At 38.1% G+C, this 20,313-nt stretch overlaps 1 protein-coding gene across 3 annotated transcripts in view; it reads left to right on the top strand.

Annotated features, from left to right (window-relative positions):
* RAB3GAP2 (RAB3 GTPase activating non-catalytic protein subunit 2) overlaps positions 1 to 20,313 on the top strand; it is a 44,033-nt gene that overhangs the window by 19,541 nt on the left and 4,179 nt on the right. For all 3 annotated transcript variants that reach the window (XM_066178228.1, XM_066178229.1, XM_066178230.1), the window contains 22 exons: positions 460 to 608; positions 1,551 to 1,630; positions 1,753 to 1,842; positions 2,311 to 2,450; positions 3,077 to 3,293; positions 3,594 to 3,737; positions 3,995 to 4,077; positions 4,394 to 4,458; positions 4,848 to 4,938; positions 7,176 to 7,303; positions 8,017 to 8,230; positions 10,533 to 10,630; positions 11,201 to 11,306; positions 12,189 to 12,349; positions 14,127 to 14,343; positions 14,707 to 14,880; positions 14,999 to 15,105; positions 16,109 to 16,175; positions 16,812 to 16,882; positions 18,193 to 18,228; positions 18,797 to 18,871; positions 19,106 to 19,324. In XM_066178228.1, the coding sequence (XP_066034325.1) occupies positions 460 to 608; positions 1,551 to 1,630; positions 1,753 to 1,842; positions 2,311 to 2,450; positions 3,077 to 3,293; positions 3,594 to 3,737; positions 3,995 to 4,077; positions 4,394 to 4,458; positions 4,848 to 4,938; positions 7,176 to 7,303; positions 8,017 to 8,230; positions 10,533 to 10,630; positions 11,201 to 11,306; positions 12,189 to 12,349; positions 14,127 to 14,343; positions 14,707 to 14,880; positions 14,999 to 15,105; positions 16,109 to 16,175; positions 16,812 to 16,882; positions 18,193 to 18,228; positions 18,797 to 18,871; positions 19,106 to 19,324 (2,732 nt within the window). The remainder of the gene's footprint in view (positions 1 to 459; positions 609 to 1,550; positions 1,631 to 1,752; positions 1,843 to 2,310; positions 2,451 to 3,076; positions 3,294 to 3,593; positions 3,738 to 3,994; positions 4,078 to 4,393; positions 4,459 to 4,847; positions 4,939 to 7,175; positions 7,304 to 8,016; positions 8,231 to 10,532; positions 10,631 to 11,200; positions 11,307 to 12,188; positions 12,350 to 14,126; positions 14,344 to 14,706; positions 14,881 to 14,998; positions 15,106 to 16,108; positions 16,176 to 16,811; positions 16,883 to 18,192; positions 18,229 to 18,796; positions 18,872 to 19,105; positions 19,325 to 20,313) is intronic.

Raw genomic sequence — 20,313 nt, forward strand, 5'->3', positions numbered from 1 at the left:
TTAAATTTGAGATGGTTCCTTTCCAAAAAGGACAGATTGACTCATAGGCTGTCAAAGACTTTCACCCTTCAGGAATTTGCAGAAACCTCAGTTTTTGTTGGAGAGGCATATCTGATAGACAGTAAGCTTAGTTTCTCTTTCACCCTTCCTACAAAATCAGCTAAGAGGTCAGAAGGCTGCTATCAGGGCAGGTGAGGTGAGTTTGGTGTGTGTATTTTTGCTGCTGAACTCTGCTGAACTTTTTTTCTTCTGAACTAACTAGATGTGCTTTAAAATTAACCCAAGTCCATTAGGTTATTTCTGCCATGTTTGGCATTTCTGTGGTTAAAGCTGTTCCTCTTCCCTTCTCCCTGAATGCTGGCTAGTCAGTCAAGAAGGCAGGAATATATTTATGCTTTTAGAGCAATTGCATGCCTCTGTTCTGAATGTGTAAGACATTCACTTTAATGTTTTTGTTAGGCATCATGACACTGTGTCCTTTTGATCAAATGAAGACTGCCTCCAATATAGGAGGATATAATGCAGCTATAAAAAACAGTCCACCTGCCATGTCCCAGTATATTACTGTTGGAGCCAATCCTTTCACTGGGTTCTTTTTTGCCCTAGAGGTATGTACTACAAAGCTGACTTGATGTAACTTTGAATAATTAATCTTTCTTTTTTTCTGCATGAGTATTTCTGAAGTGTTCTTGTCTTCTTTTTATGTTGATGTTTGCCCTTCTTGATCTTCTGGAACTGGAATGGTTTGGAGTGAATGTGATAGTAATGTCTGGCCTGGGTTCCTGCTAATGAGAAATTTTATTTTCTATCTTAAATTGAATGTGATAAGTAATTTTTTCAAATATGTTAATTTATTGCCAACTAATGTTTTTGAAAAATTATGTTGCTATTGTGTAAACATGCATCCTACGGATTTTTGGAGGTCTTTGGCCTTTGATGTTGTACACATGACCTGAGTACGTTGTAGTGATTTCTCGTAGGAGAAAACTGCAATTTATGCTTAACTGTAGCATATTTACATCATCTTCTGTTGTATGGGAGGAAAAGGATGTCAGTGTAGCTGTGTCTGTACAGTCAGACCCTATGTGTATGTTGTCAATACCAGGATCAAAAGTTCATCGAAAATGCTAGAATTGGAGTTTTGGTTTTTGTACTTGCTTTCCAGTAGGTTTGTGAAAAAACTGCTTATGCTGATATTTGCAAGGTTGCCAACACCATGCACCAGCCAGCTCTCTGTGATAGGTCGTACACAGGGTTTTTATAACTTCTGTTGCAGACAAACATACTAGGCTACCAGTGACTGCAGGAGGATTTTGAAATGGTAAAGAGGTGTCAGAATAGCTTTTCTGGGGGCAGTGAATTAAAATTTTGCAGTTTTAAAGTTAGGCTTTCTGAACTGGAAGTCCATAGGAGGCCTGAAAAACAATTCTGCAATTGAGTTCAGTGTAAGAACTATTTCTTGGTTTTCAAAAGGCTTTGTTCCTTCATTTCACGGTGGTTCACAGCTGACTATTTCTTGACTTCCTAAACACTTTATTCCTGTATTTCAGGGTAGCTCACAGCCACTGTTGTCTCATGTTGCCTTAGCAGTTGCAAGCAAACTGACTTCAGCATTATTTAATGCTGCCAGGTAATAAAATTTTAAAAAATTCTTTTTTTTTTTTTTTTTTTTTTTTTTAGTAGTAGCTGGATAATATTTTGAATATTTTTAGAACCCTTAGTGTAATTCTTGTTATGTTCTTCTGTTGCAAGTGGCTGGCTTGGTTGGAAGAGTAAACATGAAGAAGAACCTGTCCAAAAACAGAAGCCAAAAGTGGAACCTGCAACCCCATTGGCAGTGAGGTAAGTTGGTTTTTTTTCACTCTCATTTGCTTTGGATGTCTTATGGTTTTAATTATTTAAATTATTTTGAAAGGTGTATAATTGATGAACATGTGGCTTTAAGCAGTAATGGTAGTTTGTAGGTCATTTGTTCTAAGCTTTGTTTCATTTCAGTTTATTATTCTGGAAAATAATTACTCATCTTTCCCTTGCAGTGTGTGGGTTCATTGTTACTGTGCAATCATTGCCTGACAGTGCCTGACAAGGCAACCACCCTGCTTTCTGAACTTTGCTTTTTCAGTAGGACTTAGGTAGAGCTATGATGTATCTTGGTAGACAGAACAAGAACTTTTTTCATGATTTGCACTTAATTTTACTCATTACCTTCTGTTACCTTAAAAAAAGAAATCTTAATCCTTTGAAGAAAACCTCACTACTTCTGAAGAAAAGGATGTGTCTGATGACTTTGCTTCATGATTATTTTTTTAGGTTTGGACTTCCCGACTCCCGGCGCCATGGTGAAAGGATTTGTCTTTCTCCATGTAACACCTTGGCAGCAGTGACAGATGAATTTGGGAGGGTTATTTTGCTGGATGTTACAAGAGGACTTGCAGTTCGCATGTGGAAAGGTATGGCAGTGATATTAGTATAGCAAATAATATTCTTCAAAACACTGGGGCCTCTTATGTTCAGACTAAGAATTCCAAGAATTTTAGTACGTTGCTTCATTACAAACCAAAGTCAGGTGTAATATAAAGTCCATAAGGGTATTGTTGTAAATCCCTGGAATATTTGTATGGCCTACAGTTAAAATTTGGTCTATTTGGTTTGTATTTTTTTGAAAGAGCTTTAGCTCTATTCTCCAAGGTTCTTTCTCTTGATAAGCTCTAGTACCCTCTTTAATTCTGCTGAGAAGATAAACTTTGAAAAATCAGTTAAAAGACATACAGCTTGTTAGATTCTCATTTCATCATGATGGCTGCTCAACAAGGGACTCCTCAATTTCTTGCATTGGTGTAATGTCCAGAGTACTGACCTGATGAGTTTGGGGGTTTTTGTATATCTTCCTCAGAAGAATTTGTTTCTCCCCAGAGCTTTGGCCACTCTCTGGTGGGCCCTGTTCAAGTCAATGGACCAGAGTTCTTTACAGGAGTCAGGAGTTGCACAATTTAAAACAAAGCTTAAGATTACAGCTTGATGCAGTAATTCTGTGTTAATTTCTGCACACTAATGACCTTCTGCTTCTCTTACAAAGGGTATCGTGACGCAGAAGTTGGTTGGATACAGACTGTAGAGGACCTTCAGGAGAGGGAAACTGAGAAGATGGATTCTTCTCCTTTTGGAAACGCACAGGGTCCAAGCAGGGTAGCTCAGTTCCTTGTGATCTATGCTCCAAGAAGAGGCATTCTGGAAGTGTGGAGCACGCAGCAAGGGCCTCGGGTTGGAGCCTTCAATGTGGGGAAATACTGCAGGTAAGAAACAGGTAGCAGGTAGGCCTGGTGGTTGTGCTGCTGCAATAAAGTGGTATGTGGCTATGCCAGGGCTAAAAGTTCTAGCGGTGCTGGCAAGCACTTCTGTGCTGCCCAGTGTTTCCACTGAATGCAGCTTGTTGTTTTAGAGGTGGGGACTTCGTCATATTTCATCACTCTACAGTCTTTTCTGGTAAAGGTGTTTAGCAGTTCTTAAACCTTAGCTTCATGAAACTTGTTGCCTCTTTGTTTTGTTTGTGAACAGGGAAGGTTGCTAATTTTGGCAATTTTTTCTGATTTCAGGTTGTTGTATCCTGGTTATAAAATAATGGGTCTAAACAATGTGACCAGTCAGGGATGGCAGCCCCAGACTTACCAGATCTGCCTTGTTGATCCAGTCTCTGGAAGTGTAAAAACTGTCCACGTACCTTTCCATTTATCACTGAGGTAAGGACTTTTAATGCTCTATATCAGTAAATGAATTTCATTATTGTTTTTGGAAACAGTTGGAGGCAGCAATTGTGGTGTTCCTTTTCAAGCTGAATAGTACTCTATAATAGTCTCATTGGTTTGTGTGGATTAACATGATTTTCAATATTGGGATGTTACCTTAAAGTAGCATAAATAATTTAAAAGATGCAATTTTATTGAATCATTACTTTTAATTCTCTTCACTCATGCAATTAAAAATTGTTTTCCTTCAGTGATAAGAAGAGCGAACGAGCAAAGGATATGCATCTAGTGAAGAAGTTAAATGCTTTACTCAAAGCTAAAACCTCAGATCCAGGTGGGTTTCCTTGTGTAATTTCTAAAGATTGTGTTTTCAGAGAGTTCTTGGATTATCTGTGTTGCAAGTGTGCAACCATAGATATGTTTGTGGTACATTCTGACAGCTGTATGTGCTATGAGCTATGATCTTTTAAGTAGCTTGGCGTTTCTGTTATTTTGTTTCATTTTTCTCAAGCTTATTTTGGCAGCTTCTGCAACAGTGTCTTCATCTTTGTCATGAACCCATATGCACCTTAGATGTGGTGCAGGCTGACTTGCTCTTCAGAAGGCATTTGAGAAATATGAATTGAAATTGTGGTTGTCTTTGTTTGCAGATTTAATTGAAGCTGAAGCAAAGGAGTTAATACTTGATATCAAATATCCTGCTACAAAAAAACAGGTGAACATTTACAGTATACTTTAATATTAGAAAAAAATACTGCATTATCAGAATGCTAAATCTTTCCAAATAAGTTTTTTTTTTTCCCTTAGAATTGCTTGAAGCAAATAGTTTAGCTATTTAGGGTTTCTGTGTGTTTTTTTCTGGGTAGTTTTTTTGCAACATATTTACTAGAAGTAACTTTAAATTGTGACTTCTCCAAGGTATTGTCTATGAATAATAAAAAGAGAGTAGACCTTTCTGTAGGAACAAATTATGCCACCACTATATGTGAAGGTGAAATACAGATGAAAAATTGTGGTCAAAGTTGTGGTATTGTTGGCTAAACTTGCATGTTTTTACAATGGGATTAAATGAATGTTTAATTCTCTTGAATATCTGCTTAACAGGCTTTGGAAAGTATATTGACAAGTGAACATGTGCCACTTGCATCTCTCACAAACATCACTCAGACATTAATGGATAATTTAAGAAAACAGGGTAGGTGGATGTTTATTTTGCAAATATGGAGAGGCATTTGCACTTTGCAGTGCTGTGAGACTGTTGTAGAAATGTTCTGTTCCACAGGAAGACCACACTTGATCTGCTTAGTTTTGGTGCTAGATATCACAGGATTTTGCTTTTCCATGTCTTTCTTAAATGCAGACTGCAAATAGCTTGCAGTGTATAGTATGCTTCGCTATGCTTGCTGTGTGCCTAGTAACTTGTCATTTTGTTTTTTAAAAAAACCCAACAGACCAAACCAAACGATGACTGGTCTGGGTACTTGTGTCCTGAAAAGCTTCCTTTGGAAAGAAGGTTCATAGGCTTTTGCCTGTAGATGTTTTAATTCATTCTTTCTCCAAAGAAGGCAGTGAGAATGTGGTATGATCTGTGAAATTTAATGTGTTTGAAGCATAAAATCCTTATCACTGAGAATCTGAGCTGTGACCACATCTAGCATCTTTTTTTTTGGTTAACTTTGCTGAAGTTTACCAAATATTTTATGTTTTGGTAGAGATTTCAGAGCTTATGTCAGGAAATGTCATTTCCAATTCAAAATCTTGTTGCTGAAAGTCTGCAAGATTGTTTCTTTGAAGTTATACGTTCATATCTTTGTAAATTGTACAAACTTTGCTTGTGCTTGACCCATTTTAGAGACCCAGCTGGGTGTTGAAAATTAGAGTGGAGAAGGATGTGCCTGCCACTTCCTTTGCATGTGCTGGAATTTCTCAGCAACATAAGTCTGCTGCTTTTTTTTGTTGTTGTTGTTGTTGTTGTTGCTATCACTGGATTCATACCGCCCTGTTAGAAAATGAGACATTAGCAGTAGCAGTTGAGAAGTCCCTGGCACTGTTGTTTGCAAGTGCTGAATAAACCATTTGTCCAGTGGAAAGGCTGTGGCCCTTCTCCTGCCTCAGTGAGAATGTGACAACACATTCTTGGAGTTTCAAATGCTTGAGAAGAAATCTCCCCTTCATTTCTACCAGTGGTAGATTTTTTTTGTGGTTTTCTTGAAGTACATAGAGGAGAAGTACACAGAAGGAGACCTTCACACATGCAGTTCTCTACCTTATTTTGACTTGGTATTCTAAATCAATAGTATTATCCATTTCTGTTAGAACTCCTAAAACATCCAAAGGAAAGCAGAAACATGGCTTTTAATTCTGAAGAGAAGTTGGCAGAGCAGCATAAACAGATTATAAACAAACTTTTTTCCTAAGGTCTGTTTATTGTGCATTTTTTCATCATTAATCTCTTATCAAACATAGCATTATTTCCCCACAGTCACAATATATAACAAACTTGACTGATGTTCCAGCCTTCTAATTTCACAGGAGTAGTGGTTTGTTCCTCCGATTCTGTCTAGTGGGTAAAAGATAATATGAAACAGATCCTGGGCTCTGTCAGTGCTGTGGTTGGGAATTCAAGGTCAGATGGTTCTGTGACACACTGTGTTATTCTTCTTTTTTTTTTTTTTTTTCTTTTTTTTTTTTTTTTTTTTTTTTTTTTTTTCTTTTTTGGTAGAATTTTAATAGAAATGTATCAGAACTATTTAGGGGTTCGTAAGTGAAAATCATGTTTAGGAGCAGCTTCAGGTGAAAATTATTTATTCATAGGAATCTCTTGTATAGAAAGGTTGTTTTAGGATCTCTCAAAAAAGCTTTCTTTTAAGACTAATAAGTTGGAATAAAAGTGGTTTTTGGACCTGTTGGTGTAAGTTTCCTATATTGTTTGTTTTAATTGTTACTGGAATTTGAATGTCAGTAGATACATGAAATTTCTGAGACTAAGATTGCAAAAATACAGAAGGCAGTGTCTTGCTGTGGTGAAGTTTAATTCATGTCAATAGTTATCAAGATGAGAGGAATATGCTTAAAGTGTTGTCAGAATGAATAAAATATTATAGTTTGTTATTCTTGATGAAAGAAAATAGGAACTGTATTTCAATTTTTGACAGTCTCTGGTTTGGCCTTAAACCAGGAGATGACAAAAAATTTGTCTTTGTTCAGTTCCACGTTGTCAACCTCCAGTTTTAAAACAAGCCTGATACCTCTCTTTAATACCTCTTATAAAAATAATTCTTATTTTATGCTGCTCTGAATTGAATGTAATCATTGCAAACAGCAGTGCCTCAAAAAACTACAGTGAGTTTCAGAAATCCTCCAGTTCTGTGTGTGAGTTTCACTATTCCAGGCTACATATTCAAGTTCAAATGTAGTTTTATTTCTCCTTAGAGCTGGAGTGTGTGGATGAAGGACTGCTGTTGTTCTGTGCAAACAAGTTAAAGCTGTTACATCTTTATGAACTGGTTAGCAAACTAAATTCCCAGAGCATACAGAAAGAGACTTCACCTTCAGATAATGTGAGTAAATTCAAAATTCATCTGTATTTTAAATTCAAGTGATGATTTAAGCATAAAAATATGTTTTCAAAGCCTCAGATAAAATAAGTAAGTAAGCAAGTTACCCGTTTTAATTGCCTGCAGCTTTTAATGAAGTAATTGTTTATAATACCTTCCCTCCAGCTTCATACAAGTGTCTGGTAATTCATCTACCTGGTATTCTTTAGGAGACACATAAAGTAGAGATACAAGTGAAAAAAACCCCATAATCTCCTGTTTTCATTCTTTTATTCAAAGTATGTAGTGTGTTCTTAACTTTGGTTTTGGAGGGGTATTTTGGGATATGTAGAAGTTAAAAATTTTGATGCTTGCATAGCAGCATAATTTGGCTTGCTTTTGCTATAATTTGTAAAGCTGCTTATATATTTACAAAACCATACTGGCATTTTATAGGCTTGTTTACTTGATGGATGATTTTTATGCCATGGGCAGAATCTAAAAATGGGAACTACACCTGTTCTGGTCCTTAAAAAGGAAGCTAGACAAGCTCTTCATGTGAGCAATGTGAATAACTGATTTGGAAATTATTTTGGCCTTCCTAAAGACATTTTTAATATTCAAAATGGAATATTTTGACTCTTCTGACTTTTTAAATTTTGACTAAGCTTTGAAAACCATCTGCTTGTATAAGTCTTATGAGTTTTTGGTGGGTTTTTTTTGCTTTTGCTTTTAAGGACTTGGCTAAACTGCTTCGTCTTGAAGAAAAAGATTTTCATAGGCTTGAAGCTTTACTGGAGAATTACAAGAAAGAAAATACTCAAACTACCACTCAGTTGACTGATGAGAAGGGTGACGTGTTGTCTGTGAAAATGTTTTTACAATATCTGGAATATGAAAAGGATGTGATTACTGTGAAAAATATGGAAGATGGAGAATATGTGGCTTTAGGTAAGAGCTGTTGAGCTCTGTCACAGACTGATTTTAATCTAAGATGGAATAAATATTTTAGCCTTAATTTCAGGGCCTTAGCAACCAATCTTGCCTTGAAGTAGTATGTAACTGCTCCTTTTACACTCTTACCTTTAGCTGGAGGGCAAGTCTTTACACTGGAATGAATATTAATACAAGTTAACTACGTCTGTGGATGCAATTACCCTGAAGCCATGTAACCACTGTTCATTCATATTTTAACACCACTAAGTCGGGCAGTGGTAACTGGATACTTCACAGAGCAGCTGTACCCTCCTGCTCCTTTCATGGTCACAGCGCCTTAAGAGTTGAGTTAATGGCAGGACTGACTTTAATCTCAGAGATGGGGGAGCTGACCAGAGGCAGCACAAGGCCATTAGGTGAGATAACAAGGACCCCCAATTTGTGGAGCTGAAATTTTCAACAAGGTCCCTCTAAAATGTCCACTGACTTCATTTAGTCCATGACTGTGGACTTCGTCTGTCATAGTAGTGCTCTAGGGTAAGAGAAGTGGTGTGTGGTGTTGGGTTGTTGCATGCTGAAACCAGTTCTTGTTCCATCATTGCTGTGCTTGTCATGTTATAGCATCACTGCACTTTGTCAGATTCATCAAAATTAAATTGTCAATAATCTGGGTAATTTTTATTGTAATGCCATTGATATGGCACATAGCATTTGTAGTAGTGATGCCATACAATATTAAATACCAGTTAACATACAATTCAAATCATTGTCTGTTCTCACCCAGAATCAAATCCTCTTGACTTCAGTGCATTCAGCTCCCTTAGCAAAAGCAGTTCCACAAATGCGTTTGCTTTTGCCTGAGGCAGGAATAACATAAACTCAGTTCCCCAGCATTTTTTTATCCCTTTCTGTTGTACAGTAGGGTTGTGATTGGGCAGACTGGGGTAGTTTGATTGGCAGATCCCATAGTGCTGACCAACCAAGTGTCTTTAGCTGCCTCTCTGTCCCAATGTTTGAATGTCCCAGCACCCACTACATTCATTCCATGTGGCCTTTAAAAGCCCATTGCATCTTTCAGTCTTTCCAAAGGCTGGCTTCACCCCGTTCTGTGCAGTCTGGATCAGTCCACTTGCCTGGGTGACATCTTATGTGTTCCTTAAAGGGATTCCTTCCCCTCATACCTGGGAGGAGCTGCCTTTAGAGGCTGAGGATTTGTGCCCCTTTTCCAATTCTGTTGTCAATGCCCTCTTCCCTAGAAAGGGATCCCAGCTCTTTGGCTTCCTTACCCTCTCATTTCAGGCTACTGGCCCTGTTATCCCAGCATAAGAACAGCTGAATGACAGCGTACTCACCTGGATTTTGGCTGAAATCTTCATGGATATCTCGCAGCTCCCTCAGGGATAGGGATTTTTTGGTTACTGCCTTGTTTACAAATCCTTCCTCTTCCTTCCTTCCTGAGTAATGACCACCTCATTCTACTGCTCTCATGCTGGTCCTGCTTTGGAGTACCCTGCCTCATCCACCTCCTTCTCCTGTTCCTCCTACTGAGTGAGCTGACTTTCACTTCCAGTATTTCTTCTTGTGTAGAGTTGTCAGTGATTCAGTGTCAGGTTGGCTCTCTAGCTCAGCCATGGTGCCTGTTGCTGGGCTCGGAGTAGCCACGATGCGTGTCACTCTGCCATTAGATCCAGGGGCTTTCTCTTCCCTTAGTCTGTACCGAGCAGTGTTAAGCAGAATGATTGTAATTCGGCTGGAGAAGTGGGAGATGGAGGAAGGCATTTCCCTTGGACGGGCCCTTGGAGGAACAAAGGTGTAATTGCGAATCGCTCCCACTGCACGGCGCCCGAGGGCCGAGGCCAAACGCAGATCAGTGTCACGACAGAGATCTGATCGTGCCATGAGCCAGCAGTTACACTGCACGTGATAACCCGAACCAAACCCCCGGGGGTGATAGAGCACAACAGGGAATGTTTGCAGCAATTTACACATCATTTAACACAGATCTGGCAGCAAATCCATCAGCATTCTGACTGCTGACTATTAAAGTAATCTAATGAATGCTTATGACAAATTTGTTTTAACATGCTCTGGTCAGATCTGTCGTTATCTCAACCCTCTGTGCCCCTTGTTGGGCATCAGAAAAGACTGTTGTGGTTTAACCTGGCAGGCAGGTGAACACCAGGTGATCCTGCATGTAACTTGTTCTTTTGTATTGCACTCACTGGGACCTAATCAACAGATTGGCTTTTGTCTAAGTGTAAGGAGAGGGATTGTGGTTTTAGATACCATTCATAATATCTACTAATTCTTGTTTCAGGCAGCTTTTTCTTCTGGAAGTGTTTGTGTGGGGAGAGTTCCACAGAGGAAATGTGCCATGCGTTGGAATCAGCCGGTTTTAGCCCACAAACCTTGTTGGTAAGATGTTTATTACTTACTTCAAAACTTTGATTTAGTATTTTGAAAACAAAACACTGAAAGGAAAATTTCTGCATGTAGAGCTTTGGATTACTGCTGTATTCAGTCTGTGTTCAAATACCCACATGTTCACTTCTTTAGTTGCTCATATTTGCATTTCCCAATTAAGAGATATCAAAGAAAAAAAAGAAAAAAAAATTCTAGTAGAAAATGTGGGTATTCTAGTGGAAATGTCTAGAATATTCATTAAGGACTAAAAGTGTTGTAAAATTTTCAACTATAATATTAATAACTCCTAATGTATGCCAACTCCTTCAAAAGGGAGTTTTCTAGAATATCTTCCTAATTAAGTGTACTGATTGTATTATTTAATTTCAACATCTGTCATTGAATGCATTGTGTGTATATTTTTAAGTTGTTATGTTAATTCTATGTTAATATAATGATTCATGGATATAACATTTTTATTCTGTGACACGAAACTTGTTTGAGGAACTGTTTGCATTAGGTGTGTTACAATATTAGACTTTCATTTTACTGTTGCAAGTACATACTGTTTCTTTTTTACAGTCACTCCTTCTCAATTTATGGCTTTCCAAGGAAAAAGATATTCTGGACAAACCAGATTCTGTTAGTTGCCTTCACACTATGCTGTCACTTCTGAGCAAAATGAAAGGTGAGACATGCATTTAAAATACTTGAAGGCAAGTGTTCTTATTATTAGAAATCTGCTACTCTGACTAGCCTTTGTTATCACTTAGGGTTTTCCCCCTTCACAGATTATGCAGCAAAACTTAATGCTGCATGTTCATGGACTAACTAATCATGACATGTTTTCACTCTCACTCTAAGTTGACAACTCCTATTTGGCACTAGAATATGACTATCCAGCTCACTTTCCTCACATTTTTTTGAATGTATAGTCTCATCTCTTTAATCTGTGCTGTCTGGCTCTCAGACATTCTTTACTATTACTTTAGCAGCATTTGTTCCTTGAGTACTCTGTAAAGTCAGTTTGCCATGATTTGGGGTAGGTTGTACATATGTTGTACATATGAATAAATGCTGATCCTCCTACCTCACATACAGCTGCTCTGGGTAACTCTGTGCCGGGTTCCTTTTTTGTCTACTTCACCACGGAGCAGCATTATCAGCTTGAAACAGGAAGCATGAATAAGCTACTGCTGCTCTGGGTAAATTAATGCTTCTGAACACAAGGTAGCCTGAAGGGAGACAGCTTGAGTGCATTGAATACGTGTGGCATCTTGAAATCACAAATGAATCTGTCTGCACTGTGAAGTGTAACGTCCCTTAGATCTTTTAAGCATGCAACAGATTTGCTACCTAGTGATTCAGATCTATTGTCTGTTTGCTACAAATGAGTTTTGAGAATGAGTAATTCACATTCTGTTTTAAACTTGAGTTACAATCCAGAACCTCTGTGCTAAATATCTGGAAAATGATCACGTAGAGTGATCATGGACAAGCTGTGTTCACAAGTGGTGGTCACTGCTGCTCAGTGACCCGAGCTGTTACCCGCCTGTCCCTTTGCCTGCAGTGGCCATAGACGAGTCGTGGGACACGCAGTCCGTGTCCCCCTGGTGGCAGCAGATGCGCACGGCCTGTGTTCAGTCCGAGAACAACGCGGCTGCCCTGCTGTCGGCTCATGTGGGACACTCTGTCACCGCGCACATCATCGACAGCGTCACGGAGCAAAAGGTAACTCACCTAGCATCTCCTTCTCTTCTGGTTACTGTATCGCTTCCGTGCAGCTGTCCTGGTGACGGTAACATCCTCTGCATTTGTCCTCATTCCAGCCTGGGCACAAGCAGGACATCCTGCAGGCCTGGACATTTGCACTCAGATTTGAAGAACATTATGCTGAGATGAATTAATGATATGTCAGCATTATTTACTAAACATATTTAAATATGGAAGCTGTACATTGAGTTTCTCTCTCGATAGCAAATGATGTTGACAAAGGCTACACACTTTCCACATAAATTTGAGAAGTCCACTGAACTTCAGATGGTAAACCCGTTTTAACATAGTTGCAGTATTTTAAGTATACCGTTAAATTTTTGTAGTACCTATGATACTCTCCCTTCTTTACATGATGGATGGCTTGGTTTTCTATTAATAAATGCCAATAAATTACCAAGTTGGGATTATGGCTGTGAAACTGCTTAGAACATTGCAATTCAACATGGAAGGCATTCCATTTCCAAAGAGCCCCAGGCAGATGTCTGAGCAGATTAGATGGGGTGTAGGTGATGTTCAGTCTTGTAACTAGAACCAGAGCATGGTTTGGCTTGGAAGGCACTTTCAAGATGGTCTGATTCCAGCCCCTGCTGGCGTTGAGCAGGGGCTCCCCTCACTAGACCAGGTTGCTCAAGAGCATCATTATCCTGGCCTTGAACGCTTCCAGGGGAGGGGCATCCACAACTTCCCTGGGCAACCTGTGCCTACCACCCTCACAGTAAAGAATTTCTTCCTAATAGCCAATCTAAACCTCCTTATTTATCTTTAAAGCTTTTTATTCCCCCTTGTCCTATCACTACTTCCCTTGTAAAAAGTCCCTTTCCCACAGACCCCTTTTAGGTACTGGAAAGCTGCAGTAAGGGCACCCTGTAGCCTTTTCTCCTTCTGGCTGACCAATCCCAACTCTCTCAGCCTGTTTTCATAGGAGAGGTGCTCCAGCCCCCTAATCATGTCTGCCTTATAAATTTTAACTAGATCACCAGGTAGTGTTTTAGTATTTTTGCACGCTCAACTCTTGCAATTCTGTTTATCAAAATTGTTAGTGTTGCAAAATAGAGATGTTGATGTGTTGCAACATACTATCATTTTCTTACATCCCTCTTAGTCCCTTTTTTTTCCTATTCTGGTAAAAAAAAAAAAAAAAAAAAAAAAAAAAAGGAACTAATTCATTTCCTCCAAAATTCCCCTTCCATAAATCCATGTATCTTCCCCCCACTTTTTTTCCCCCTACCAATCTGGAAAGATTCTTGGGCTTCCTGGCAGAGGTTTGCTGATAAACATGAGAATTATCAAAATCATGCACAGAACTGCCATGTGGTGTGATCCAGTATTTCTGGGTACATGATATATATTTTTTAATATGATAGGAAATGAAAATGTAGGTGGATTAATCATATATTTGGGGAAGATTTGGAGGATTTAAAACGAAATATTTTTAAGGGATTCTAACCCATTTTTCAGCTAAGGATGAACTTAAAAATGGGGCTGTAAGATGATCCTTCAGGTCCTTTTAATTCCTTTAGGCTTTTATTTAAGGATCTGTGTAACTTGTGAGCAGTGTGGGGTATTAACTGATCTTTGTATAGTAGTTAATGCATACTTTGAAGTAAATTATTCTTTAAAATGCAGTAACTCTTGAGATGTAGCTTTGAATTTTAATGCTATGCATTTTTTCTTAACAAAATTGTGGTGCTTTAAAATGAACAGACTTAAACCAGTTCATATCTTCTGTTAGTTTTCCCAAATAATTGTAGGTTCAGACACGGAATCCTGGGAAGCACTTTCCCTTGATGCAGAATATTGGAAACTTCTGCTAAAACAGTTAGAGGATTGCCTGATACTTCAAACACTACTGCACAGCAAAGTGACCAAAAGGACAAAAAGAGTTTCATCACTCCAGACTGAGCCTTTGGGCAGACTGTCTGTTAAGAAATTGCTTGAAGCTGGAAAAGGTACATTTTATTTTTTCTTGGAGAGGTTGTTGATTTTCTTTCTAATAGACTTCTGAGCCATCATTACCTATTTAATGATGTACTCTGCACTGTAAATTGTTTTGCTGAATACCATTCTTAATTTAAAAACCAATGCAAATCATGTAGAAGAGTGCTTTAAAATTGTTCAAAGCTATTACTGTAAAGACTGCATTGTAATCTTCTGATCAGTTGTTTAGGAAGTTTTTCAATTGGTGGAGTTACCCATATATAATTAAAGGTAGTAGTTAAAACTCCTGCATTGTCTCTGGTCCTTAGATTTTGAACCATAAATAATCTGCAATACATTGACTCTACCTCATACTTTTCTTTTCAACATTCTAGGAGGTATTGCTGACACTGTAGCAAAGTGGGTTTTTAGGCAAGGCTTCAGTCCAATTATACTGAATGTGGCCCAGTACAAAAACAATACAGACAGTACTGAAGAATCTGTAGAAATGCATAATAATCTCTTTCTTGAGGAAACAGAAGCAGCTACAGGCTTGGAAAGAATCCTAGGTAAGAAAATAATTTGAATTTTTCAAATTATAAAAGTCTGCAGATGCTGTTGTTGTGAACTAGCAGAAATTTTAGTGGGAGGAGGTCTGTCTTCTAACTTCAGATTTTTGTTTTCTAGAGCTGCTGCAAGTAGCATATCAGCAATTTCCATGTAGTCTTGAAGTGGATGTACTCCATGCACATTGCTCTTGGGAATGCGTAGTGCAGTGGAATAAGGACACAGAGGTAAGGAAATGTCTTTTGCAGGGAATAATGGTTAAGACCAATTTGATAGAAGCAGCTTCACAAGTTTCTGGTAGTTCATCAAAACATCAATTAATAATTAGACTGACTTTGAAAGCAGTTACTAGGTGCAATTTTTCTGTGATAAGTGTCAAGTGGAAATTGAATTGAGAAAATGAGAGTATGTCCTGAGGCTGAATGGCACCTCACAAGGCCAGGACTGTATGTTTCAAAGCTATCAGATCCTGGGAGTGTGGAAACTGGGTTCAGTTTGAAAAAGGTTTTTGGCTGTTTGTACTGCAGATACAAAACAGTTTCAGTACTCCAAAATAGAGCTGTATTTTTCTCTGTTCTAAGTATGCTTGAACAAGTCACAGAATACTAATTTTTTTAGACCAGAGCCCATTCTACTGTGGGAGGAAAGAGGGATTTCTTAAATGTCTCAGATTCCCTGGCCACTGCTGGGAGTTGTCATAAGAAAGAAAAAAAATAAATTTCTTTCTCTCCTCTCCTGTCCTATAGTTTCTCTAGTGGAAAATGTCCTAAGTTCAGATGATGATAAAAGTTAAATTAGCACTCCTTAGTGCTGTGCCGCATAACTTGATGTAGAATAGAAGGTTCCTCTGAGACTGTTAAAAACTTACTCTCTCATAGCAAAATATAGTAAAAATTACTCTTTCTCTCAGAAATGAATTTTGTATTTGAAAAATGACTGTAGTTAGTAGGGGTGCCTTTCGGCAAAGAGTATGTTAACAGTGCTTACACTAAAAAGCCCCTGAAACTACAGTTGGTTTCATGATGACTGACAATATTTGCTATGCACACATGTGTTTGTCAGATACTGGTAGAGAAGATTGCAACAGCTGAATAACTTACAAGTTTTATAACTGTCAAAGTAGAAGCTTTAAGATAATCTACCTGGGCCCTTTAAGAATTAGTAATTTACATTTAAAGCAAGTTTTGAATATTGTATTAACTTGTATTTTCATTTCTTTTTTTCCATAAGGAAGCATATTTTCTCAATAGGTCTATAGATCATCTAAGATGCATCATTAATGCTCACATTCAGCATGGTAAGTACAAAACTCTTAGTAAAAATTATCTTTGTTGAAATTGGTAAAACAGAATGGATGTTTATTGACTAAAATAAATGAATGCTGTTGATAATAGTGATGGCCATTTTGTCTTAAAACCGCCAAACCACCCAAAAGTTTCTGCTGGTAGCCATGCTTCTCTCTTCCATGGTGAAATTGAGTTTCCATCACAACTGTGAAAATAAGTTAGTTAGATAAAGTTGATGTGTTTAACTAAAAGCATTTTTTAAATAAAATTTTTCTGAAATATTTTTTTACTTGTATTTAAATAGTGGAACATCAATTGCAGTCTCTTACTTTTCATGCATTTCTTGATACCCTGTTTCAATGGAGGTGATGACCATTTTCTTTTTTGTAGACTATTTATGTCTGCAAATAAGGTGCTCTCTTGATGTGTACTTAAAATGTTTAACCCAGTCTGCGTAACATAATATTTTTAACAAGTTATTAATTGCACTTCTGACTGTACTACGACGAGTGTAGTCTCCTCCTGAGAAACCTAAACTCCAAGTATAAAGCAGTGAGGATAATTCACAATTCCTTCATGTTTTGTTCACCATCTTGTAAGATTCTTTTTCTGTTCACCTGGAGTTTACAAGTCTGTGATTGTTCTAGGTATTGCTCTGATGATGTGGAATACATTCATTGTAAAAAGGCTTTCTTCTGCCACATATCTTATGGACAAGGTGAGTGCAGTGTCTTGAGGTTGCTTTTGTTACTAACTGAAAAGTGAAACCAGCATTTATAAACATTTTTTTTTCTTTTGTTTTAAAAAGCATTTGGAATATCTTTGATTTAACTGTGCAAATCACCACTGTTTATTTGGCTTATTATGTAGCTAACTTTTGGAAGTGATGATGGAATGCGTATTTTAAAATATCAGATCTGTTGGATAATTAACTAGAGGCAGGTTGATCAACACTGGGTGATGTGTTCTGAAGGCTTAAGTGCAGTTTTAGCTTGTAATTGCTAAATAAGAAATATCTGTGAAACAGTTTGAAACTATCTATGTGTGTATAAATAAAATTTTTTTAGAAAATGATAAATATCTTAAAAGTGCCTATTTCCTGGTAAGTTATTACCAAGGATCTACCACAAGTCCAGATTTCATATACATGAACTCTTATTCTGCAAAATACAGAAGATTTTTTGGATGTTGTTGAGCACTTTTAACTATTCCTACTATTGTAAATCAGCTTTTGTTCTGGTATGTAGCCTGTCTGCTTTGAGTTTGAGCAGTCTTTTGTCCCTGCTAAGCTTCAGGTTTTTTCATGCTTACAACTATGCGGTGGGGCTGTTTACTGGAAGACAGTTTAGGAAGAGTGCTCCTAGTAAGTGGATAGTGACTTAAAGAATAAAACTCCAACACAAAACCAGCAAGAATTTGCCCTCCTGTCTTTTCCTTCTCCTGTGCTCCTCTCATTTTCTTGTTTAGCTCTCTTAAAAACTGTGGAGTATCCTCTTCCCCATTCCTTTCAGCAAATAGGCTCTGTTGTGTACAGTTGTAGTACGTGTTGCTTCTGTAAAAACCTTTTTCCAGTTTTCCTGCATGCATTTATGGAAATCCTTCACCATAACTCTTCTACCTGAGTTAACACCTGCAGGAGAAGAGAGTAAGGTTTTTATTAACTAACTGTTTTTTTCCTCATATCATGCTTGGTGTTGCAGCTTTAGTTCTGCATTCTAGAAGTCACTGGGAATTTCTTTGCTGTCTCTGAGATTTGAGTGAGGACCTTGGGGCCTTATTTCTAATCCTAGAAGGCTTTAAGAAGGATGAACTAAATATGGGCATCAGTGATGTTCATTCCTATACAATCTGTATCAAGTCTTTTGTTGAAAGCAAAACATTCAATGTGCTGCATCATATAGCTGTAATGGAGCTATTTTCTCATTTTATACTGGGAAAATAGTAATAGAAGGTTAAAATGTGGATAATAGATACCATAATGAAAATTATTTAGTTGTAACACATTTTATCCTTTTTTTGCAAAAACAGGTTGGAAAAGCTCCAAAGGACAGATTATGCAGAAGGGCAAGTAACACTACTTTTGTCTGAGTGGGAAGAAATAATTTGAAATGCCTTAAATTTAATACTGGTTTATGATTTATTTTTGCACATTTTAAAAAAAGTTGAAAATGTAGCCCTAGAGAAAATGTTACAAATTTTAAGAAGTATAAATTAATTTTTATCTGGAAAAGCAGATTAGAACAGTAGTATAAGTTCAAATATTATAGAGGGTGGGCTGGAGACTATAAGATGACAAATTACTATTATTTTTCATGCATAATTTCATTAGTTAAAACTTTATGGAAGACAACTGATATTATCAGAAAATTAAATTTACTAGGTGGGATTACTTGATTCAGTCTTCATTGGAGATACAGTATTGTAAATGGTTACATTTACTTGATTCCAAATTTTCCCGTTAATTCTTTGTTGTACTTCAGTAAGTATTTGTTCATATTTAAATATAGCAGGTTAAGAAACTGAGCTGAACTATGTATTTTATGTCAATAGCTGTCTTCTCAAACATAAAGAGCTAATAAAAACCTGTTTCAATTCCAGCTGAAACAATTTAAATCTTACTGTTTGTTACCAGGACGTAGGGATGAGTGACACAGCAATGACAGCTTTTCTTGGCTGCTGTTCAGAACTTCTGCAAACTTTGCTAGAGGTAAATTTCTATTTTTCCCATTGAAAGTAAAGAACTGATGGGTTAAAATCTGTTTTTGAAGACTGTGCTTTTTACAAATTTCTGTACCTTTCAGTTCAGACAAATGTTAATGATGTTCTGAACAACATTAAGTTTTGTTTTTAGTTTCAGTGCAGAGCAGTTGTGTCTGAGGGCTCTGCAGAGCAGGCCAGTGCAGGAGGCGTTCAGTGTGTGACTGCTGCGTGTTCTTGGCAGGCAGACGTGAGCAGTGACGAGATGCAGGCCCCTGTGCTGGACACTGAGGACGCGTGGGTGTCGGTGGAGGGCCCGGTGTCCATCGTGGAGCTGGCCCTGGAGCAGAAGCGCATCCACTACCCGCTGGTAGAGCACCAGTTTGTGCTCTGCACCCTCCTCTACGCCATCATGAGGCTTTCCCTCAAGGGGGTCAAGCCACTGTCACTGTTTGACAGCAAGGTAGAGCTTTGAAAGCAGATAATGAAATGTTGCTTCGTTTAATTGTCTTGGTTTGGGAAGACAGGTATCTGCCAGGGAAAACTGGAGTTTTCCTTGGAATGGAAAATGTAAACCCCCTCCCTCCAAATTATTATAATTTTGCAATTAAGGGCTTTCAGGTAAAGATGTGGGAATAGGAATAACAGTTCTTTACTAGGAATATTAAGAATACCAATGTAGTAGTACAAAAAAACTCCAAAAACAAGCAAACAAACAAAAAAACCCTAGAAACCCTGACAGAGTCAGAAATACGACCTGACACCCTGTTGGTCAGGGTGTTGGAAGCAGTCCAAAGTAAATCCTCCTGGAGTGGCAGATGTTGTTCTGTTGGAGTAGAGATGATCCTGTAGAAAAAAAGGGTCCAGTGATGGTGAGATGGTTCCAGTCTTCCTCCGGGAATCCAGTGGAAAACCAGGATACCTGGTGTTACTGGGCCTCAGTTTTTTATCTAGGTAGGAAGGGCTGGCTTCCCCCCACTGGGTGGAGCATCTCACAGTGGGATGATGTAATGTTTTCAGTCATGTGGTGAGCCTTGATGGCCTGTTAACAGAAGATATCGCCCAGAGGGTGGACGGTTTGTGCAAGAGATCAGGAACACTGCCCTACCTGGTTTTAACAGCTGGCCCATTATCAGAAGGCATCTGCCCCCTCCCCCTTGGAGTTATGAGGAATGGGTTACACAAGAGATAAAGAAAACATTTCCCTAACTGGTTTCAACAGATGGAAAAATAAACATTTTTTGGTAACATAACCCAAGACATTAATACTCCCTTCCTCTTGTTATCTGGGATATTTGCTGGCTTTTGCACTCTAAACGGTTCCTGCATGATTTTATGAAAGTCTTTAGTCCACTGTGGTGCATTAATGAAATTGTTACCAGAATTCAGGCAGAGACCCAAACTTGGTGAGTTTCCTTATTAGTAAAAGATTTGTAATGACCTCAGATGCAT

This window comes from Chamaea fasciata, unplaced genomic scaffold (assembly GCF_029207755.1).
Source record: "Chamaea fasciata isolate MVZ Bird 193981 ecotype frontalis unplaced genomic scaffold, bChaFas1.0.hap1 SCAF_3, whole genome shotgun sequence".
NCBI classification, from domain to species: Eukaryota; Metazoa; Chordata; class Aves; order Passeriformes; family Sylviidae; genus Chamaea; species Chamaea fasciata.